The 25826-nt window shown below is 33.0% G+C and overlaps 1 protein-coding gene across 2 annotated transcripts in view; it reads left to right on the top strand.

Annotated features, from left to right (window-relative positions):
• Window positions 1–25826, top strand: part of LOC114328570 (zinc finger protein 91-like) — a 99545-nt gene that overhangs the window by 44249 nt on the left and 29470 nt on the right. Inside the window, exon 1 of one of the 2 annotated variants that reach the window (XM_028277456.2) lies at window positions 16031–17142. The exons of the other annotated variant lie outside the window; for it this stretch is intronic. Within the exon in view, the coding sequence (XP_028133257.2) occupies window positions 16908–17142 (235 nt within the window). The 5' untranslated portion in view covers window positions 16031–16907. Of the gene's footprint in view, window positions 1–16030; window positions 17143–25826 lie in introns of those variants that run through there. 2 annotated transcript variants of the gene reach the window in all.

Raw genomic sequence — 25826 nt, 5'->3', positions numbered from 1 at the left:
GAAATTGTTCCCTCAATAAATTGATTGTAACATGATGTATTTTCTGAAATATTGTGACTATTCAAATGAAGATCTAAAAAATCCATTGACTGTAATATTGTAGATGATATAAAAATACGAATTTTCATGTTTCTGTTTTTATTTTAGGTCTTTCCCGGAGGGAGGATAAAATTCAGAAAGATTTTCCTTATAATTGCTGCGAGCATTTTTCTCAAACAAGTGAAAAACGTTTTCAATGTGAAATTTGTTTTAAGAAATTGCCTCGTTCAGGTACTTTGAAAAGACACTTGAGAACACACACTGGAGGAAAACCTCATAAGTGTGAAATTTGTTTTAAGCTATTTATTCAAAAATGTAATTTGAAAAGCCATTTGAAAATGCACACTCGTAAAAAGCAGTTTGAATGTGAAATTTGTTTTAGGCAATTTTCTCAAACAAATGATCTAAAAGAACATTTGAAAACACACGGAGAAAAAATTTTCAAATGTGAAATTTGTTGTAACCAATTTTCACGTGCAAATAGTTTAAAAAGGCATTTGAATACACACATTGGAGAAAAAAATTTCGAATGTGAAATTTGTTTGAAGCACTTTTCTGATGCAAATGGCTTGAAAAATCATTTAATGACGCACACTGGTGAAAAACCTTTTCAATGTGAAATTTGTTTTAAACAATTTACTCAAAAATGTAATTTGAAAAGCCATTTGAAAGTACATACCGGTGAAAAGCCCTTTGAATGTGAAATTTGTTTTCGGCAATTTGCTCATGGACATATTTTAAAAAATCATTTGAGAACACATACTACTGAAGAACCTTTTAAACGTGAAATTTATTTAAAGAAATTCTCTCAAACAAATGATGTAAAAATATATTTGAAAACACAAATTGCAGAGAAAAATTTCAAATGTAAAATTTGTTGTAAGCAACTTTCCCGTGCAAGTAGTTTCAAAAGGCATTTGAATACACACATTGGTGAAAGCCGCTTCGAATGTGAATTTTGTTTCAAGCACTTTTCTGATGCAAATGCCTTGAAAAATCACTTAATGACACACACTGGTGAGAAACCTTTTAAATGTGAAATTTGTTTTAAGCAATTTATTCAAAACTCTAATTTCAAAAGACATTTGAAAGTACATACCGGTGAAAAGCCCTATGAATGTGAAATTTGTTTTCGGCAATTTGCTCATGGACATATTTTAAAAAATCATTTGAGAACACATACTACTGAAAAACCCTTTGAGTGTGAAATTTGTTTTAAACAATTTTCTCACGGAACTAACTTAAAATGCCATATGAAAATGCACACTGAAGAACGATTTTTTGAATGTAAAATTTGTTTCAAGCACTTTGCTTATGTACATAATTTGAAAAGACATTTGAAAACCTGTAGAGTAAGAGATACCAATCCTTACCCTCATTAATATGTAAAGTGTAAGATTAGCTTAATATATTTTAATTCATGTATTTACCTACATATGAACACAATAGTAGGTCGAGGTTGGAAACGTGTTCCTTAGTTAAAATATAAGTAAACTGTTATCATAAAATAAGGACACACACATTGTCTTGCATCAACGATATAAATACATAATATAAAATCGCGATCAACATTGAATTAGATGGATAGATGTATAGATTGCAGTCGGTATGATGTAGACCTCTGTGAAGGCTAGTTCAAATCGAACCTTTTGTTACTTGTTAATGTTATTCAATAAAGTATGGAAAAGTCAACTGTGGTTTTGTAAAGTGAAGTATGAGGAAGAAGTTGAGAAAACGTCCCTAATTCCCCGAACTCGATATGGTGATCCTGCCAGGATTCAGGACCACGCCGAAAAAAATCAAGTTCAAATAAACCCTCCCAACAAAAACACTCGGCAACTCATTTTTTTCATTTTTGAGTTATTACTTTTAAACACATTTCATAATATCGGAAGTGTCCAGCAGTGGACGCGATTGGCTGATTGATGATGAATGCGAATTTCGTATGTATCTCAATCTTTTCTGCACGTTGCCGCGAAGAAAGTACTTTTCTGATGCAAATGGCTTGAAAAATCATTTAATGACGCACACTAGTGAAAAACCTTTTCAATGTGCAATTTGCTTTAAGAAATTTACTCAAAAATGTAATTTGAAAAGCCATTTGAAAGTACATATCGGTGAAATGCCCTTTGTGAAATTTGATTTAGTCAATTTGCACATGGAGATATTTTAAGGGGCCTATCCTTTATTTCACGTTTAGAATAGAACGTTATAGCCACTTTACACGATGCAACTAATTGAGCAAGTAATTGCACAATTTCTTGCAGCAATAGAAATTGCATCGTGTCATACGCAAATTGCACAGAAAAGCTGCAAGAAGTTGCAGCTAAATAGAACATGTCCTATTTTTCATGCAATTTTTTCTGCAATTTGGGTATATTTTTAGTAACTTTTAAGGCTACACTGTTTGTTTTGATATTCTATCATCCGAAATTTCAAATTAAACAATTTTTGACAAAACTAGAGGAACTTTTTACCAATTTCACGCTTCACAGATAATATTATTCTGGTGTATAACTTTAATTATGCAACATAGGGAATAAAGATACTATATTCTATTTTTATTTCTTTTGTATTTAACAATGTTTAACAACTTATTTCCTTTTGTAAATGAATAATGTATTATATATAGGTATACTTGCATTAGGTATTATTTGATTTTGTTATACATAATACATATTATAATTTTCTCAAATTATAATCTAACATTTTTAATCTAATATATCGATAACTCTACTCAAAAAATTACATTTTTAATTTATAAAAACAACATAACCTAAAATTTATGGTATGTCAAAGTTTCTGTTCATTTCATGTCAGTTTATGCAATTACTTGCACCGTGTAATCACTTTATTGCAGAAAGCTAGTTGCAACTTATTGCAGAAGTTCTTGCTGCAAGAACTTGTGCAATAAATTTCGCAATTACTTGCATCGTGTAAAATGGCTATTACGCTTACGGAGATCAGTGTTGCTAAACATCTTGCTCACGAGTGGATATTCGACTGCCGATATACGATTCATTCTAGTCGGTACGACGTGGCTATCGTCCATAAGAAATACATGGGGTTTCTTAACTTGAAACGCCCTATAGTGTAAAACTATGAAATCGATATACTTTTTTGGGAATTTGTAAAATAAAAAGTACCTACTGTACCAATTGTTTTGAAATTTTGCATGAGCTTCTTTTTATATTAAATGCTCATAACCACTGGTGCAGTACTTTTTATTTTAAAAATTCCCAAAACGTAGGTTAGGTTATTCCTATATGAATTTCGTACTTGTTACACTATAGCCTCGTAAGAAAACATTTGAAAACACATACTACTAAAAAACCTTTTAAACATGAAATTTATTTAAAGAAGTTCTCTCAAACAAATGATGTAAAATATATTTAAAAACACAAATTACCGAGAAAAATTTCAAATGTGAAATTTGTAGTAAACAACTTTCACGGGCAAAGAGTTTCAAAAGGCATCTGATTACACACATTGATGAAAGACGTTTCGAATGTGAATTTTGTTTCAAGTACTTTTCTGATGCAAATAGCTTGAAAAATCATTTGAGAACGCACACAGGTGAAAAACCTTTTAAATGTGAAATTTGTTTTAAGCAATTTACTCAAAAAAGTAATTTAAAACGACATTTGAAATTACATACCGGTGAAAAGCCATTTGAATGTGAAATTTGTTTTCGGCAATTTGCTCATAGGCATATTTTAAAAAGTCATTTGAAAATACATACTACTGAAAAACCCTTTGAATGTAAAATTTGTTTTAAGAAATTTTCTCTCGGAAGTCATTTAAAATGCTATATGATAATGCACACTGAAAAACACCTTTTTGATTGTAAAATTTATTTTAAGCAATTTGCTAATGAACATAATTTGAAAAGACATTTGAAAACCCACGCCCAAGAAAATATTTTAAGTTCAAATTGACCCTCCTAACAAAAACTGTCGTTTTAACAAAAACTCTTTTAATTTTTAAGTTATTACGTTTAATACATTATAGAATAGAATAGAAATATGCTTCATTGTCATGAAAAATTTAACAATTTTATAGACAAAGCTTAAAAGAATCATAAATAAAAACAAAAACAATTTACTAAAATTATACAAATCGTCAATATAAATAAAACATAATAAAGTGAAATAAAAATCAGTAACAATCTATTGCAAAATTTAAAAAAAAATTGCAAATTACGTAATCTACCTTAAGAAATTTAATAAGTAATTTAATAAGTTATGCTGCTGCACATGACACTCAAATATAGATTAAGATTCTACTTATACATAAGAATATTGTAATTTCTTAGTTATTGGTTAAGAAACTCTGCTATTGAATAATATGGTCTTTCAGATAAATAGGCTTTTGTCATTTTACGGAACTTGGGGAAAGATATTGCAGATTTAAGTTGTAGAGGGAAATGGTTGTATAGTTTTTTTGCAGAATATAATATAGATTTCTTTACTAACTCACTGGACGGGATCTGTAAATAGATGTCAAAGGTAGAATTTCTGGTGGAATAGTCATGTCTAGGTCTTGCTGGAAAGACATGTAGATGTTTACGAATTAAGCAAACAGTTTCTAAAATATATAAAGAAGGTAATGTTAGAATCCTGTGATCTTTGAAGTAGCTTCTGCAATGTAGCTTCTGAGGCCAAACAGATATCTTATTGCTCTTTTTTGTAATTTACCATTTCCTTCGAAACAGATCTTATTGCAAAGCAAGCTGAGGATAGTTTCTTGCTTAACACATCGATATGAAGGGACCATTTAAGGTTGCTATCTAAAAAAATACCAAGAAACTTTACAGAATCAACGATACTGATCTGGCTGTTATGAAGAGGTAAGGATTGAAGAGTTCCTTTATAGGGTAATGCTACTGTTTTATCTACGTTAAAAGAGAGTAAATTAGAATCGGACCAGGATTTTATTGTGAGTGGATCAGAAGTTATAGTAGCATGAAGAGTTGCGATATTTGAGTTGCTCCAAGTGATACTGGTATCGTCAGCAAAAAGAAAAACTTTTCCATCGATTTTGAAACTAGTGATGTCATTAATAAAGATAAGGAAAAGTAGAGGACCCAATACTGAACCTTGTGGTACCCCACATACAACATTTTTGAGACTAGAGTCTGTATCACTTGCTCTAGCCAGTTGTTTCCTATTATCCAAGTAAGATTGAAACCAGTTCAAACTTACTTTTTCGTGTCTGGATCCGACTACAGTTTTTCTGCCCAATATCGGGCTACGTCTACACCCTTTGTATTTGCGAGCCATAAATCATCGAGGGTACACTGTGATGGGCAAAATCTGCATACTCTCAGATGCTCCACGCTCTGTATTTCCCCACACTCACAAAGTGCGTCGTTATCTGTCTTGATGCCCCATTTAATAAGGTTCTGTTTTACAGGGGCAACACCTGTGCGTATTCGGTTGAGTGTCCGCCAGGTTCTCCAGTCCAGGTTCATTCCATTAGGTCGTTCTGGATGTATGGGGAACAGTTCGGGTGGTTCGACGCTGACATTTCTCATAAACCTTTTCCTTGATTTAAGTCGGCTGATTCCTGGCGGTTCATCAAACCCGTATAATTGGTGCGTTTCATAGAAAGTTTGCTTGAACTTCTCCACATATTGTGAGGCGCATCTACGGTCGTCTGGTGATGCGAATCCAGCTGCCCGGTACAGTAATGGTAGAGGGGTAGGCTTCATACAACCGGTAATTATTCTACATGTTTCATTTAACGCCGTGGTGACTTGTTGGGCGTGTCTAGATCTACCCCAGACGGGACAAGCATATTCCCCTGTTGAGAAACATAAGGCCTCAGCTGTTGTCTTTAAGACCTGGGGGTTTGCACCCCACTTGCTCCCTACGAGTTTCCGGAGAAGGTTGTTTCTCGTAGAAACCTTTTGTCTTGTGCTCTGACAGTGGAATTTATACGTTAATGAACGGTCTAGTATCACTCCAAGATATTTGGGCCTATCAGTATGCGGAATGGGACGTTTCGGCGTCGCCGTTTCGGCGTGGCCATTTCGGCGTGGCCGTTTGGGCGTAGAGCCGTTTCGGCGTAGGCCGTTTCGGCGTCGGCCATTTCGGCGTCAGAAATTTTATTTTAGTTGACTAAATACCTACATTGAGGTTTATTGGTCAGGCAATTTTTTGGAAAAAAATCTTTTAATATAGTTATTTAAATACATTGGAGTTCATTGGTCACACAATTTTAACATTAATGGTCAAGTAGAAAAATAAACTAAATATATTTCTTTTATAAACATTTTGTTATATTTTATTCTGCAAATACCTATATTGGATTTTTTATTAATGCATATTAATAATAATTGCTGTTCTCTTAATTGTCCCAGAGCTAATTAGATGATAACTGACATTTTTCAACTTTAATTAGACATACATTATATGGTATATAGACGGAGAATTTTAATATTGTTAAAATATCTTTTTTAAGCAAAAATATTTGCAGAATGTATATTTTTAAAAAAAATTAAATTATACAATATTTTCTTGAAAGGAATCTGCTTTTAAAATATTTACCATTAGTTAGTATAATAATAGTTATCCCTATATTTATTGCTTTATTTTAATTAATATTTCGTGAATAAGTTTTGTAGGTTAAATATAAATGTTTTGTATGTAAATATAAATGTTTCAGGATTTTTAATTGGACTAGCACATATCTAATTATAACATGTAAATAATAACTAAAATAAAATATTCATTTTTCCAAAATCTTGTTTATTCATTTATTTATATATAATATCTACAGCTAGAAGCCAATTACAGATATTACATTAACTATGAGCTAAATAACAAGCACACACACATAAGTATAAAATTGACATATACAAATCTACCATTAATATTAAAATTTTGTGATCAATGGACTCCAATGTATCTATTTAAATAACTATATTAAAAGATTTTTTTCAAAATAATGTCTTACTAATAGACTCCAATGTAGGTATTTAGTCAACTAAAATAAAATCTCTGACGCCGAAATGGCCGACGCCGAAACGGCCTACGCCGAAACGGCTCTACGCCCAAACGGCCACGCCGAAATGGCCACGCCGAAACGGCGACGCCGAAATGTCCTAGACCCATCAGTATGTTCCAAGCGTTGTCCCTCCCAGGAAACATTCAGTTTTACATGCGCCAGATGGTTGTTGAGGTGGAATGCACATACTTGGGTTTTAGTAGGGTTTGGCTTTAATGAGTTTTGTTTGTAGTAAGTTGACATCATGTTTAAAGCAGTGGCGTGCTGGCCATACAAACGAATCGGTGCAATCACCGAGAGGCCGCGGCCTCTTGAGGCCGGTCAAATAAGTTTTTTTTCACAAAAAATTTTAGATGCAACCATTTTTTTTTAATTTCTAATTGAATGATATTAAAACATTTCAAAAATATTTTATTTCCATACATAGTGTTCGAGCCATTTGAATAATATTGCATTAATTCCAGTTGTCTGTTTTATACACCTGTATTTCAAAACGGTTAAAATATTAAGACGTTCAATTGGGTCATGAATAGGCATTATTCGGCGGATAATATAAACACAAACTTTTACACAAAATACGACTCAGCAATTGTATATATTTTGTTCAGATATGTGTTTCTGGGAAAAGTTCGTTAAGTATTTTTGGATATATTCGGTTTTGCTTCGATTTGGAGTGGACAGAACCAGACGGTGTATAACGGTTATCTTAAAATAGGCGAGGATATAATATTTTCTATAAATGGAAAAACAACTTAAATAAATCTGCTATCCAGACGATGCAATACTAATGTCTCAAAGTGAAGATGATTTACAACGTATTTCTCTCGCTTGTCGTTTCCCCATTACTTAGGATCGTGATTTCCACCAATATTCCTAACAATTTTATTCCATTGCTCTCTATATTTAGCTGCTATAAGAGCTTCGCAGAATGACTTTCCAGCTGAATTCTTAATTTGATCGGACCATCTAGTTGGTGATCGTCCTCTTGATCTTCTCCCCGGAACGTTTCCAGAAACAATTAATATCTCCAAACTATCGTCACCTATGCGAACCACGTGACCGAAGAATTGCAGAATTCGTTGCAGATATATTGTGGAGAGCCTTTTTTTAATTTCGAGTTGGTTTAGAATGGAAACGTTTATCCTATGAGCTGTCCAAGGTATGCGCAGCAACACATCTCAAAGGCATCCGCTCTCAAAAGCACCACACTTGCACTCAAAGAGTCCAAGTATCTGCCCCGTATTGAAATATTGAGAATACAATGGCATTCACCAGTCTCATCTTGATATTTTGAGAAATAAATCTGTCTTTCCAAACTTTAGTTAGGCGATTCATCGCATTTTTTGCAATACCAATACGTCTACGAACTCCTACTTCACAGTTACCATCGTCAGTTATATTAGACCCGAGATAGACAAAGATGTTTACTATCTGGTATTCCTATAACATGTTAATCAGTTGAATAGTGTCGAATCTGTCGAACATCATTATTTTTTTCTTCAAACGTCAAATAATGATGACATTACTTATCTAACTTGATCCTGTCAAAGTTTGATGTCTCCGCCGGTAGCAGTTTTTTTCCCATTTCTTTACGGCGGAGGGAAAAATGTTGTCATGGCAACAATATGAAACATGTCACAAAGCAACAATACAAATGTCATTAACAACAATTAAACATCATTTTTATTTATAGTAATATTAAAAGTACAATTAGTTAATGAGGCATTTTCAAAATTGAAACCGTGCAAAAATGTTCCCGACTCTTGATACGCATTGGTAATTGTTGATGATACTGATGGTCGAGCACAACTTTCAGCAATCATTCCCGATGTTGGCGAATCATGACTTAATTATTTTAATTTCTAACATCTAGACGACTTTGATAGTTGTCACAGTTAATTTCGAGTAAAAATAGCGTATGAATTGTACTATTTATGGTTGAAAATTGCTACGTTTGAAGAAAAAATAGTATACTTTATTCGGCAAAGAAGCGACTTTTCGTGACTTGCCCTCTATTACGCGGCTCACTTTGTTCGGCGCGTCAAGAAAAGTCATGCTTCTCCGCCTCATAAAGTAATATACTATTGTCTTAGCTTTATTGATTTTCACATCACACCAACTTTATTGCTTTCGTACTCAACTCTTCGCAGGATCAAACATTTCTAACAACGTATGCTGCACCAATTTAACATAACCGCCAGAATATTTAACATGTTAATTTCCCCCAAAAAGACAAAATTCATGGTTATAGCAGCAAATCCAATAACATGTAAATTGGAGCTGGAGGGCTAATAGAACAAGTGATGGAGTTTTAGAAAAAAGGCAGAATTTACAAAATAGTCATCAGACCAATGCAGAAACACGACCCGACACGGAGAGGACAAAAACATTGCTCGAAACAGCGGAGATGAAAACCCTTCGAAACATCGATGGTAAGACTCTATGGGACACAGAGCTAGAAGTACAGATGTACAATGGAGATTCAAGGTGGACAATATTAATAACTGAATAAGAAACAGAAGAATAGAATGGAATGACATCATACGCCAAATGACAACAAATAGAGTAGTAAGGATAGCGAGAGACAGTTCCCCAATAGCAAGACGATCAGTGGGAAGACCATGAAAACGATGGAACGACAACTTACTAGAGGCACATTTAAAAAACAGACAGTCATATTTATACAAATATAAGAAGAAGTATTTTTGTTTTATAAATAAGAAACAAAAATTCTGATAATAGAAGGTAAAATAAGGATGGGAGGCCGCTTTTCTATAAAATCACCGGGCCGCTTGAAAAGTTCCAGCACGCCACTGGTTTAAAGCCTCTTCCATTGTCGACTCTACTTATGTAAGTGTTTTCCCCTTTACGGCGATACCAAGGTCGTCAGCGTACACAAAACTCTCAGTTTGAAACTCTCTATTTTAAGATTGAAACCAGTTCAAAGAAATACCTCGAATTCCATAGAAATCTAGTTTTTTTTATCAAAATGTGATTTACACAATCAAAAGCCTTGGCATAATCACAAAAAACAGTGGCAGTGTGGAGATTATTGTTTAATGCTTGATAAACCTCATGTAGTACAGAAAACATGGCATCGGTGGTACATTTATTATTTAAAAAGCCGAACTGATTTTGTGATAAAATCTTGTTATCAACGAAAAAGGACATAAGTCGGGCTTTTATATTTCAAAATTTTGGAGAGTACCGGTAGTAATGCAATAGATCTATAATTGCAGGCAATAGATTTTTCACCACCCTTATGAAGAGGAATAATGATGGCCGTCTTTAGGCACTCTGGAAATTTACCTTTCTCAAAAGAATCATTAATTAGAGAGATGAGGACTCCCAACACATTGTCTGGGAGATTTGAGAAAATTTTTATGGATAGTCCATTGGTACTACAGGAAGATTTGATTTTGATACTATTGATTGTTTGGATCAGTTCAGATTTATTAACCGGTCTTATAAAGAATGAATTCGAAACCTTTCCTGAATTAGGGAGATAGGAAATGGGATCTTGTTGTGACACAATAGTTGATGTTATATTTTTACTCACATTAACAAAGTATTCATTTAGATTTTCTGGGTCTGGAAGGGAAAATGTTTGAGCTGTGTGAGTTTTATTTCGAAGATCGTTTATTATGGACCAAGTTTCTTTTGCAACACTTTTAGAGCTTCTAAGACGATTTTGATAGTACAATTTTTTAGCCGATTTTATAAGTTTTAAATAGATTGCCCTGTACTTGGTGATATATTCAGTAACAGAGACGTTGGTAGTAAATTTCTTGATATATGTACAGTAGTGAACGCATGTTTTTGGCTGATATGCGGACACCTTTGCCAAGGTCCTTTGGTAGTCCAGGGTTTGCGATGTTTTTGCTTAATTGTGATCAAAGGAAATGCTTTATTGAAGATACAGACCAGCTTATTCAAAAAATCACTGAAATTATAATCGATGTCCATAGAAGGAAAGTGCCACTCAGAGGTTAAGCATAAATTTTGGAATTTACGAAAGTTCCGACCGGAAAAAATCCTGAATAAACGTCGAGTTTTCGAGGAGGACTTGCTAAAGATGTTAAACTTCGTATAAACCGCTTCATGATCAGATAGTCCCGCATTAACAGTTGTAGCGCAGACATCACGGGGTGAGAAATCTGAGACAATATAATCAATTATGGTAGATGAAGTTTTTGTAATCCTTGTAAGAGAATCTATGTGCATTGATAGACCATATGATTCAAATATGTTGACCAGGGATATTTGTGTAGCACAAGCAGCAGCATAATTAATGTTGAAGTTTCCGAATAAAATTCTAAAAGTGGTTCCTGGCGACCGAAATATGTTTTGGAGCTGGTTTGTTTACGTAGCGCATACCGTTGTAGCGATAAGAGCTCCGAGTTTGATCAAGAGTCCAAGTGTCTTCTTTACTGAATTTTCGTTATTCGTGGGAAGAAGGTTGTAGTATCTGCTATAATCCGTTTTGTTTATTCTCTCGATGATTGGATGAGCTGTTTTGGTGTACGCCAGAGGGTTTAACCCAGAGCGTATTTTGCATTTCCCATTGGTCAAGATTTTGATTGAGTAAGTGTCTTAAGTCTATGATTGGTTATTGAGGATTATTGGTGGGGAAATGAAATGATTTTGGAAGGGCGTCGTTTGGTTCCTGAAGATTGAGTTTGGGAGATCGAAAAAGCAGTCAAGTTGGAGCTGTAGAGGTGATCAGTTCTAGGGAGTCTAGAAGAGAAAGCTGGTGTCCTTTCCGTCAGCGGGCTCTTTTGCCTTGCTGACGGAGAAAATTGTTTGATATAGTTCAATGGAGATAGTTGTTTGTATTTAGTACATTTCAGTTTTAGTTCCAGAGCCGAAGTAGGCTCAAGTGGTCGCTGTGTCTACAATCGTATGGACTGTAAATTCTCGGCCGCATTTTGTGTTTCTAGTGATGGATTAAACTGATTCATTGGCTTGATTTTGTCGAAAAGTTCTTCGTTTTTTTTTCAATTAAGTTTAATCAATAACAATAATAATAATAGCATTATAATAGTATAAATGAAAGCAGAATAGCAGAAAAAGATGGAAGGATGATGTTGAAACCGATCTATCTAGGATGGGGGTACAACAATGGCAAATCGAAGCGCAAGATCGCAGACGATGGAGGGCCATAGTGGATGCGGCGAAGACTCACCCCGAGTTGTAAAGCCAGTCAAGAAGAAGAAGTATAAATACAAGTGTTGCATATAATAAACGAACAATGGAATTTCATCTCTAATATAATTAATAGCTGTACTTTATCTGTCAAAATGAGTGTCGTTATGTGCCGTGACAACAGATGTGCCGTAACATCATGGACTATGGAACACCTAAAAATAAAGAACACAACAAGGTACTTGCGCTATTTTTAATTGTTGAACTTTTGCGTTTTCTCGCCAATTAGTAAAATGATTAAAAGACTTTTTTTAACAACTTTGCTAAATTTTTGTTTGTTTTCAATAAAATAAGAATTATGTTTAATTGTTAGATTTTCTTTACCAATCTCTATCCTTCTTAGAAAGTAATCAGGCATGAAAGTAGCTTAAGGTAAGTACAGATATTTCAAGTAGGTAACCGGCATTCTTAGTTTTATATTTTTTTATAAGTAAACATATTATATTTTCTCTTTTTAATTATGGCTCCCCCCGAGCATTTGAGTTTCTATTTTATTTAACATATATTAAGAATCCACACCCCTAGGTCTCTGAAGACTTGGAGCTACCTAGGTACATCAGAAAGTTAAGTAGCACCAATAGGTCTGGATCCCGCGTATGAAAAAAAAGTTGATTCAAGTATATTTTTATACTTTGTTTAATTTGGCATTTAACTTGTTAATGGTGCTAAACAAATAGCGCTCATTCATGTGACTGTTATACAAATGGCGCACATTGTTCAAAATTTGTCAAAACGTGATCGAAACTAAATAAAACTGTAAAAGTTATTTTGCTGAAAACTTGAAATGTTTAAGGTATTATACCGTATAACGAGTATATATAATGGGGGTCGTTTTTTTTAGTTTTCATCCCTTAATTAGGGGGTGAATCACTTAAAAATATCGTTATACAGGGTGTTTCATTAAGAATGTCCAATCTTTGAGTTGTAGATTCTAGACCTCAAAATATTAGGATTTAACCCAAATCATTTAAATAAAATGTGGCCCCTTACAGAGTTACAGGGTGTTTTATTTAAAACTTTAAAAACTATTTTTGCTCAGTGGTTTAAAACTTTTCGACGTATCCTTTTCATACTTCGCACAAAGTGTAGGTACTGTACACCCTATAAAATTATGTTAAACAAACGTTTCTGGCTATTACCAGAGGCGTACGACAGGGGACAGTGAATGGCTGACCCTTCCCAAATTCTACGCCACTGGCGGAAATGCCATTTTAGCACAATTTTTCGATTCTCCAATACTCTCTATACTTCAAAATAACATACCTACACTACACCTACCTAATAACCTACACTTCATTCGCAACGATAAAGTCATTAGTTTTCGAGATATTTGAAGTTAAACATGTAACGGCACAGATATTTGATTAATGTATTTTGCCGCTTAATTTAAAACTTCAAATATCTCTAAAATCAATGATTTTATCGTTAAGACTGAAGAGTATATTATTCATTCTTCATTCATAATGATAAAATCATAAGTTTTCGAGATATTTGAAATTAAAAATTCAGCAGCACAATACATTAATCAAAATATCTGTGCTGTTACCTACTTGTTTAAGTTCAAATATCTCGAAAACTAATGATTTTATCGTTAGGACTGAGGAGTGTGTTATTTACCTAGAGAGTATATTCTCTATTGAGGCATAGCACTACTTCATGAAAACTAAAATCTCTTTTCGTAACCCTAACAAATAACATGTGTTTGACATACATGTAAACAATACGTACGAGTGCAATTATTAATTTAGACCAAATGCGCGTGGCACTCGATGCAAACTTATGCGCAATGTACTCAGTTGCGCACCCTTGCGCAGTTTGTCTTATATATTTTTTTATTCCTTACATTGTAATCTTTCATTTAGTGAAGGATTTAATGTGGCACAAGATGGCACAATAAACGTAATACGCTGTCAAACATTAATTTTATCAAAAATTGTATAGGTTTTTAGACAGCCGATTATATAAATCACCTTTCTGTGAAGCTAACTATGCTATTTTAATCTTTAAAGTATGTACTTTTATCTCAAATAATTACTTTTATATTAGCTATCCACATAAATGAATTAATAATCAGAGTAAAAGGCAGCCTCTGAGGATTTAAATTTGATGTATAAAATTATATTGAATTTTGTACTTTTGATCATTAATACATCTGGCCCTAACAAACATAAAAAATCAATTTTTACTGAGAAGTTGCATCATGAGTAGTACAAACAAACCCCTTAATTTCTTTGTACTCTTAATTTTTTTTGTACTTACGATCACGTTTCCTTCAATTTTGAACACTGTGTGACGCCCTGGTGCCCATTCGCTAGTGTTACAAGAGTAAGACACTAACCTACTATTAGAACGTTTGCAAGAAGTCGGTTTAGATGGAAAAGACATCAAATTACTAAAAAACTTGTACTGGAAGCCAAACGTCAGAGTTAGGATCGAAGGTTCCACATCCGCATAAGTAGAAATTAGGAGGGGAGTTAGACAATGATTGTATTATCGCCTCTGCTGTTTAATCTTTAAGGCTATGGGTACATAATTCGCAAATATTTTACGTGTATCCCTACTTTTTCTGTCTTTACACGGCAAATTACGTGTAGTAAAATTCACACTGGTGTGGATATGTAAACATTACTAGAATGTCATTCTACTTGAAAATGTCATAATTAATTTAAAGAGATGGCTTTTGAATGTTCTTGGATAACTGTTATTGTTATAATTGCAAATTATTAATTCAGTTTATAAATGTGATAATTTTTTCACTAACTATGTTTTCAGTGATTGTAATAATTTATTTGTACAACAAAAACTAATAATCAATCGAGAAAAGAGGAAAAGTGTTAAAGTGATTTTTTAATAATATGTTGTTATTTTGGAACGCTTACAATTTTGAACATCTCTAACAACAAAACAACAAAATACTTGGATCACAGGATATATCTGATGTATTCTCTGCTTGGATCTTTCACAAATAATACACAATAAATAACTTTTTATTAAGTTCACGTCTTAAATCAATTATTTATCAAATACACTATATATAAATAATATTTAATCAATTTCTCAAAATATTCCCGATGCAATGTCAAATATTTAAAATTGTCACTGATTGTCAGTGTCTGACTGACAATATATGCTGACAATATTATATTCGGTTGAGTGCGTTGTAAGACAAAGACAGATTTGGAAAATATTACCACGGCATTGTGTTCATTTTTTTCAAATCTTGAAAAAACCAATAAATATTTTTGAAAAATTTAAACGCAGAATGAAAGACTAAATTATTACCGAGGGCCGAAAGTCCCTTAGAATAAATAAAAAGTTTATTTTGAATGAGATATTTGAATTTAAAAATCACACTAAATTTTCTCTTAGTTTTTTCACCCCTGTAACTTATTAAAATAAACATTGTAGAAGTTCTCAGGGACTTTCGGCCCTCGCTAATAACGTAATCTTTCATTCTGCGTTTAAATTTTTCCAAAATACTTATTAGTTTTCTCAGGATTTGAAAAAAATGAATCCCCATTTGAATAGCATTGCAGCCGAAAATACGTTCCGATCCTCTTAACTTGAAAATAAACAAAAAACCAAAGCGATGTCAATCCAAAAAGACCAAAACGTACCTCAACCTTGCACAATAGGGCTTTTCATCGAATGTCATTTGTTTCGAGCTTCTGTCATGTGTCACATAATATTAATATATCTACGCCATACGTCTTTGGTTTGTATCATTGGTATATATCAATAACGTATGACGTAGATAAATTAATATTATGTGACACATGACAGAAGCTCGAAACAAATGACTGTGAATGAAAAGCCCTATAAATGGGCACATTTTAGAACAGGTCAATAGATTAGGTATCTGGGATGTTGGATCGATAGCAGCCTAAATGCTGATCTAAGGAGAATACAGAACAGCAGAGGGAGATATTGGATTCCATCAAAATAAGAAAACTTCAATACTTGGGTCATATAACACGTGGTGAGATCAGATATGAACTCCTAAAATTAATTATGCAGGGAAAGATTCAAGGAAGGCGCAGCATAGGTAGGAGAAAAATGTACTGGCTGAGAAATCTCAGAGAATGGTTTGGATGCAGCTCAACTGAACTCTTTCGGGCTGTAGTGTCGAAAGTGAGAATAGCAATGATGATTGCCAACCTTCGTCACGGAGATGGCACGTAAAGAAGAAGTAAATACCAGTTCATAAATAAGCGAATCTACATAATATAATTAGTTTGGAGAATTTTAAACTGGCCGTTATTTAAAAACTGTCCGTTAGTAGAAGTGGCCGTTAACACAGGTTTTACTGTATTATAAATGGCTTAAAAAATCTACTGATGGCTACTGATTTTTTGAAAGCAAAACTACTGAAGGACTGAAGACATCAAAACTGACCTGGCAACCCTGGTTTACACACAAAAATTATACAATGACATCTGGCATGACATTTTGTTCTTACTTGTTATTTATACTATTTATATCATATTATTATTTGTTTTTGTTGTTGTAAATAATAAATGTATATTATATTAAGCAATATAAAGAGTGTTTTCCGAGTGTTTATTTAGGCAATTCTTCAAAAGTTATTTCACTTTTTGTGCAAAATTAAAATTTGAACAACTCAAATCACCTCAAGACTCAAGGGTAATTAAATGGAAGTCAAACAAGAGATTAGTGATGAAACTTATAAATTAGAAGCAGAGTATAATGATGATGCTCTTTCGGATGGGTTTAAATGTGAATTTAAGGAAGAATCCAACAGGCCTAGTACACAAGGCGAAGGCACATATGATTATTTAGACTTCAAAGAACATTCCATAAATACTGAAATAAAACAGCACGAAAATAAACTTAATCCATTTGAAGAAAACCAAAAAAATGAAAAAGGTTAGTAGTTAACAATATAATTGTTTCTCCCATATTTAAAACTGGTATAAATATAATTTTGATCTTAATTACAATTGACGGGTTTGGTGCAAAAACCTGTCAGACCATTTTTGTCAAAATTAGACAATGATATGTAGGAAAAACCCATACACACGTATTGTGTAAGAAACTCAATGTAGAACAATGTAAACAGTTATTGCACCAAAAATGTTAATAGCCCTTCACCATAGTTAACACATTCACAGGCATGACTGCATATGAAGTCACTTTCTCCATAAGAAGACTTGTCTACATTTGAAGCATGTCCGTGAATGTGTTAAGCACCAGTTGAACCTTCAAAAAGAAGTTCATCTCTGGAAAGCCTCTTTTTTACTCTTGTTCCAATAATAAATCAGTCAGTTATACAGGGTGATTGATTAGTGGGGTAAAGCTCAATAGATCCACTATAGTAATAGATAGCCATAAAAGTTAATAACAAAAATTGTAGCCAACTTTGAGCTTCACATTACAAAATTAGTTAGAACGTTACAGGGTGTTCGATAACACAGTGGCAGACCAAACTTTTTTAAGTGGGACAACCTATATTTTATTTTATATTCAAAATCCTGTTAACTTCTCCATCACAAAAATATAAAGGTTTGTTAGGTTATTGCGCATTATTATTGCGTTATTGCGCATTTTTTGACATGCAATTAAGAATTTTATATTCTCCATTGTGTGCATGCGGGCCATATCGTAATGGTTACAGGTTTTTTTTATTGAAGTTATACTTCTTTAAGATCAAGAGTGAAATTGTATAATGATGGGCGCATGCGCACTCAGAGAGTATGTAGTTCATTGCTAATGCCCAAAAACGTGCCCACTCTATGTACATGAGAAGTCAGTCTGATGCTGAATATGTTAGGTTTTCTCGCCTTAGGGCTGAGTGTAAGCGTTTGTCTGATACATGCTTTAGTGGCTATATGGGTGGAGTAGACATTAGCTTAAAAAATAACCCTAAATCATTTTGGAAGTTCATTAATGACAAGCGATCTACTCATAGCTTACCAAGCTCTTTATTTTATTTAGACCAATCAGCATCTAAAGGTCAAGATATAGCAAATTTATTTAAGAAGTTCTTTCAAACTGTTTACTTGCCTAATAATGGTCAGCTCCGGGTGCCCTGCTACCCTGAGGGTAGCAATGTAAGTACATGTATTAGACCTGCTGCGATATCCATAATTGAAATTTTTGACAGTATAAGTGATCTTCCCAATAAGCTGTCAGCTGGTCCTGATGGTGTGCCTAATTATCTTTTGAAAAAGTGTGTCTGTACTCTAGTCATACCTTTGCATTTACTGTTTAACAGGTCTTTAGCGACATCTATGTTTCCGGCTGCTTGGAAGGAGAGCTACGTTATACCTGTGTATAAAAATGGGCAAAAGGATAACATTGAAAATTATCGCAGCATATGCATTCAGTCTGCAATACCCAAGCTTTTTGACAGCCTGGTGGCCAAGCAGCTTTCTTGGTTGTGTAACGGATTAATTTCCGATTCGCAGCATGGCTTTCACATAAAAAGGTCTGCTGCGACGAACTTGGTCGAGTATCAGTCTGACTTATTGTGTCAAATGGAGGATCGTAAACAGATAGATGCCATATACACGGATTTTTCGAAAGCGTTTGATCGTGTTGATCACCAGATACTCTTGGAAAAGCTGGTGTCTGTGGGTTTTGATGTTAACTTTGTCGAGTGGATTAAGAACTCCTCATCGGGGCGTACTCAACGAGTGAAGATTGGTAGCTATTTATCTGACATTATTACAGTAAGCTCCGGAGTTGCTCAGGGTGGCCATACTTCTCCGCTTCTTTTTATCATCTTTGTTAATGATATAAATAATTGCTTTTTGAATAGTAAATGCTTAATGCTAGCTGATGATCTGAAATTCTGGAGACCTGTGGATGGTTTGTTGGACCAGGCGTTGTTGCAGGAGGATCTTGATAGACTGCAGGAGTAGTGTGTTCGAAACAAACTTTTCTTGAATGCCAGGAAATGCTGTTTTATAAGCTTCTTTCGGAAAGTCAGTAGAATTGAATCAGGTTACATCATTAATAATCAGCCACTTGAATATGTATCTTCCGTTAGGGATTTGGGTGTTGCTTTGGATGAAAAGCTTTCTTTTGTGGAGCATATAAATGCTGTATCTGTGAAGGCATCTAAACTTTTGGGATTTGTTACAAGAAATTGCAAATTCTTCTCTATTGAATCTACTAGGCTTGTTTACTGTAGCTTAGTAAGGTCCCTCTTGGAGTACAGTTCTGTGGTTTGGTCACCCTATTTCCAGACTCATATTGATACTATCGAGAGAATACAACATAGATTCTTGAGATCATGTGCTTACTATACACAAACTATCATTGTCAATCACGATTATTCTTTTCTTGAACAACAGTTGTCCCTACCTCCACTTAAGGTATGCCGTGACATAGCAGGTGCTGTTTTCATTTTTAGGATCATAAATGGACTTATAGATTCTCCCAATCTTTTAAGTCAGATTAATTTTAATGTTCCTTATCAAGCTCTCCGTTACCATAATATGTTTAAAATACCTTTCCATAGAACATTGTATGGCGTTCACAACCCACTTGATAGGTATATGGGATTGTTAAATAATTACGAACTTGATTTATTTAATATAACTCTAAATCAATTAAAAAGATCTCTTGCTCTGTGATGTTATTTTTATACTCTTAAGTGTTATGTTTGTATGTTGTATATTTTTTTTGTAGTCAATATTTATGTTATATATTAATTTTCGTGACATATGAAATTTTTCAGTGTTTTTATACTTTTATAACTCTCTATTTTTTAGATTAATTAAGTCATATTTAACACATTGAATTTATTATTACCTTTTGGAAATGTATTAATATTTAACTGTAATTTTTCTGTTAATGGGGTTATCCCGTATAATAATAAATAAATAAATAAATAAATAATCTTTCAAGATATGTATGTATCAGCGCTGTCAGCGCAAATAAGTCATTAAAAAGGATATATTAGTGTTTTTAGTAAATGTATTATTTATTATAATTTTTGTATCTTTGGATTTGTCTTCCTCGGGAATAAGATATTTTATAATAATAGTAAGTATATTTAAAGTATTTTTGTATATTTCACTTGGTCTATTAAATTTGTCAGTATGTATGAGAAATCTTGTAACCTGTCAAAGCAAAGGGAATATAGCTCAGTGGTAGAGCGTGTGATCGGAGATCAAGAGGTCCCGGGTTCAAATCCCAGACGATTCATATTCTTTTTTTTTTAATTTTTGGTATCGTTTTAATAATTTTTTTTAAAGCGGTAGGTAAGAAAGTTAGTTTAATATTTAAATAAAATACAAATAACCTGTTAAGTATATTAGTTTCGTTGAAATTATATATAGAAGTATAACTTCTTACATGCGTACAAAGTACACACACATTCTTTTTTATAAACTGGCAAAGGCCAATTACAATTTATGATAACTTTTAAACTTTTAGATAAAAAGGAATTTTGGAAATTTGTAAATAGTAAACGGAATCATTATGAATTACCTAGTACTATGAATTATGGAGATATTTCAACGGATGATCCTCAACAAATTTGTAACTATTTTGGAAGTTTTTTTGCCTCTGCATATACAATTTCGAATTCTAGTTTAGATACAGCAAAATCATTTCTATATAATAATTATGTCGATATTAATAGTTGTGATATTAGTGAAGTAGATGTATATAATAGCATAGAAAAAATAAACCTTAATCTAAAATGCGGCCCTGATAATATTTCACCCATATTTGTTTATAATTGTAGATTCATCCTTTCTCAGGTTTTATGTAAAGTTTTTAATTTGTCGTTGTCTCAAGGTGTTTTTCCTGATAAATGGAAAGATAGTTATGTTACCCCGATACACAAAAATAACGATAAGAAATCTATTGAGAACTACAGAGCAGTTTCAAAAATCTCTATTTTTGCTAAAATCTTTGAAATGTTAATAACTGAAAAATTATATCCAAAAATAAAATCCATACTAATAAATGAACAACATGGTTTTATGTCAGGTAGATCTACATCTACAAACCTACTTGTATTGGAGGAATTCATTTTAGAGGCCTTGGAGAGCCGGTGGCAGGTTGATGTGATCTACACCGATTTCTCCAAGGCATTTGACAGAGTGAATAAGGATATATTAGTTAAAAAATTATCTGCATTAGGAATTCATGGATCATTATTATCATGGCTTGAAAGTTACTTAACAAATAGAAGACAATTTGTCAAAATTCATGATTGCTTATCATCAGAAATTAAAGTCTTATCAGGAGTTCCTCAAGGAAGTCATCTCTCTCCAATGCTTTTTAATTGTTTTGTCAACGATGTTTTAAACTGTTTTTCCGATTGTAAAATATTACTGTATGCTGATGATTTAAAGATATATAGGGTAGTTAAAGATATAAATGACTGTCTTCTAATACAAGAGAATCTTGATAATTTTTTCAGGTGGTGTTGTGACAATAAACTGAATTTAAATATTGATAAATGTAAAATAATGAGATATCACAGAATCTTACAACCTACACTCTTTAACTATTCGATTGACAACAGAAACTTAGAAATTTTAACATCCATTAAAGATTTAGGCATTATTTTTGACTCATCTTTGAGTTTTACTAAGCACTTTGAGTTTGTTGTTAATAGAGCTTTGAAGATGCTTGGTTTTGTAAAACGTAGTCTTTCTGATTTTAATAATATAAATTGTCTTAAATCTGTCTATTGTGCATTAGTTAGATCAATATTAGAATATTCAAGCTGCATATGGACACCCTACTACAGATGCCACATCGATAATATAGAGAAAGTCCAAAAAAAATTTCTAAGATTCATTGCATATAAACTAAATATACCATCTGAAAAGATCAATTATAGTGAAATTCTCAACTTATTAGATTTATCATCACTGGAAAATAGAAGATCATTTCTTGATTTAGTTTTCTTATATAAGATTGCTAATGGATTGGTTGATTGCTCAACACTTCTTGAGAAGATAAAATATAGAGTTCCTCAATGTAATACTCGTAGTAAAGAACTATTTTTTGTAGACTTTCATTGCACCAATTATGCACAGAACAAAGCAATTGGAAGAATGTCTAAGGGGGCCAATAATATCGATATTGACTTTTTTGACTGTTCATTGCCTAGTTTTAAGAAAAAATTGAAAAAAAAAATGCTAAATTGTATTTAATATATGTGTGTATATATTTTTGTAAATGGTATTTTGGCCGTAAATAAACTATTTATTTATTTATTTATTTATTACAGAATAAGTCTTACTTAGTTAATGTTTACTAAAACCTGACTCAGGAACTTGCTATAAGTTTGGAAAAGGTCAATGTTAAGGTGCTGGTTGTAGTGAGGAAGGTGTTAAGACCATAGTTAGTACAGTGGATTGGGTAATGAAAACTAACTGTAGCCCTGGTTGTTCTTCGTGGGATATGAATATTAATTTTTTGAAGAAGCTCTGGAGTTCCATTTTTTCCATGTAGAATGTTGTAGAAAGTGATGAGATCCCTTCTCTTATGACGAGCAGTGATTGGTGCCATATTTAGGATATTAAGAATATCTGCATCATTGTAGTTGTCCAAGATATTAAGTCTATGCTTATGCAATTTGCTTTAAAAATTTATGTTCAACTAACTGAAGAGCATTAAGTATGTAATCCATAAAAAGGAGACCATACACAGGAAGCATACTCAATGGGGACGGACCAAGGGACAGTGGAGGGTAGGGATAGCAATCCAGCAGCATTTTCAATCCGGCTGGATTTTTGCAAGATTGGCTTGAATTCAGCTGGATCCACAGTGGATCCAGCAAAATGTGGAATCAAAATAAAAACATGATTTTAATGTTTTTTTTGTCTGTATGCTAAATTTCTAAACAACAGAAACATGAATTATTTAGTTTTATGTAAGTGATACTTTAAAAACATAGGCCTTACCTACTTTGCACACACTGTACATATAGCCAGTTGCAGAGAAAGCCCTTCCGGCCTCTGTGCTGGTCGGTTTTAAGGTCATCAAATAGTCATAGACCATTGACAAACGATCGCCTTTCACTCCTTCAGGCTCATAAACCGCCATATCCTTTTCCAAAATCTTTTCGTAATCTTTTTGAGAATCAGTTTTTTGTCTATAAATGTTTTCTCTTTCTCGTTTCAATTCAACCTCAAGTTCTTGTTCCAAAGTAAAATTCACTGGCTCCGGATTAGTTGGCCCATCTTCTTCCATTATCTCTTGCACTGGTTCCACAGATAGGTACTTGTTTACTTGTGTGAAGTTAGCAATAGATTCCAGCAATAAACTGTATTTCGAAAATTCTCGTAAACTACTTCACAAAATCAATACAAAATACTTCGTTACTTGTGTTACAACTAAAATATCATGAAAACCACCCCATAAATTAACCCCAACCCCAAAAAGTTCTACTACGTGAGTCCCATGTACAGCACGTCACAAAATTGATGTGTTCATCACGAAATTTTTGCGATTTTTGTGAATTATATAATTAATCGATGATATATCAACATAATATAAAAAAATTGGGGTGGGGTTATTTTTTATTTTTTAACTAAATCTATTGCCAGCCTACGCCGGACAGCACGAAAATGATAAAATGACGGTGTTCATCACGAAATTTTTGCGATTTTTGTGGATTATATAATTAATCGATGATACATAAACATAATATCAAAAAATTGGGGTGGGGTTATTTTTTGTTTTCACGTAATTATAATTAACTAAATCTATTGCCAGCCTATGCCGGACGGCACGAAAATGATAAAATGACGGTGTTCGTCACGAAATTTTTGCGATTTTTGTGGGTTATATAATTAATGGATGATATATAAACATCATATCAAAAAATTGGGGTGGGGTTCTTTTTTGTTTTCACGTAATTATAATTAACTAAATCTATTGCCAGTCTACGCCGGACGGCACGAAAATGATAAAATGAGGGTGTTCATCACGAATTTTTTGCGATTTTTGTGGATTATATAATTAATGGATGATATATAAACATCATATCAAAAAATTGGGGTGGGGTTATTTTTTGTTTTCACGTAATTATAATTAACTAAATCTATTGCCAGCCTACGCCGGACGGCACGAAAATGATAAAATGACGGTGTTCATCACGAAATTTTTGCGATTTTTGTGGATTATATAATTAATCGATGATACATAAACATAATATCAAAAAATTGGGGTGGGGTTATTTTTTGTTTTCACGTAATTATAATTAACTAAATCTATTGCCAGCCTATGCCGGACGGCACGAAAATGATAAAATGACGGTGTTCGTCACGAAATTTTTGCGATTTTTGTGGGTTGTATAATTAATGGATGATATATAAACATCATATCAAAAAATTGGGGTGGGGTTCTTTTTTGTTTTCACGTAATTATAATTAACTAAATCTATTGCCAGTCTACGCCGGACGGCACAAAAATGATAAAATGAGGGTGTTCATCACGAATTTTTTGCGATTTTTGTGGATTATATAATTAATGGATGATATATAAACATCATATCAAAAAATTGGGGTGGGGTTATTTTTTGTTTTTACGTAATTATAATTAACTAAATCTATTGCCAGCCTACGCCGGACGGCACGAAAATGATAAAATGACGGTGTTCATCACGAAATTTTTGCGATTTTTGTGGATTATATAATTAATCGATGATACATAAACATAATATCAAAAAATTGGGGTGGGGTTATTTTTTGTTTTCACGTAATTATAATTAACTAAATCTATTGCCAGCCTATGCCGGACGGCACGAAAATGATAAAATGACGGTGTTCGTCACGAAATTTTTGCGATTTTTGTGGGTTGTATAATTAATGGATGATATATAAACATCATATCAAAAAATTGGGGTGGGGTTCTTTTTTGTTTTCACGTAATTATAATTAACTAAATCTATTGCCAGTCTACGCCGGACGGCACAAAAATGATAAAATGAGGGTGTTCATCACGAATTTTTTGCGATTTTTGTGGATTATATAATTAATGGATGATATATAAACATCATATCAAAAAATTGGGGTGGGGTTATTTTTTGTTTTTACGTAATTATAATTAACTAAATCTATTGCCAGCCTACGCCGGACGGCACGAAAATGATAAAATGACGGTGTTCATCACGAAATTTTTGCGATTTTTGTGGATTATATAATTAATGGATGATATATAAACATCATATCAAAAAATTGGGGTGGGGTTATTTTTTGTTTTCACGTAATTATAATTAACTAAATCTATTGCCAGCCTACGCCGGACGGCACGAAAATGATAAAATGACGGTGTTCATCACGAAATTTTTGCGATTTTTGTGGATTATATAATTAATCGATGATACATAAACATAATATCAAAAAATTGGGGTGGGGTTATTTTTTGTTTTCACGTAATTATAATTAACTAAATCTATTGCCAGCCTACGCCGGACAGCACGAAAATGATAAAATGACGGTGTTCATCACGAAATTTTTGCGATTTTTGTGGATTATATAATTAATGGATGATATATAAACATAATATCAAAAAATTGGGGTGGGGTTATTTTTTGTTTTCACGTAATTATAATTAACTAAATCTATTGCCAG

The sequence above is a fragment of the Diabrotica virgifera genome, chromosome 5 (genome assembly GCF_917563875.1).
Source record: "Diabrotica virgifera virgifera chromosome 5, PGI_DIABVI_V3a".
In the NCBI taxonomy this organism is placed as follows: Eukaryota; Metazoa; Arthropoda; class Insecta; order Coleoptera; family Chrysomelidae; genus Diabrotica; species Diabrotica virgifera.
This window is presented reverse-complemented; position numbering and strand designations above follow the sequence as displayed.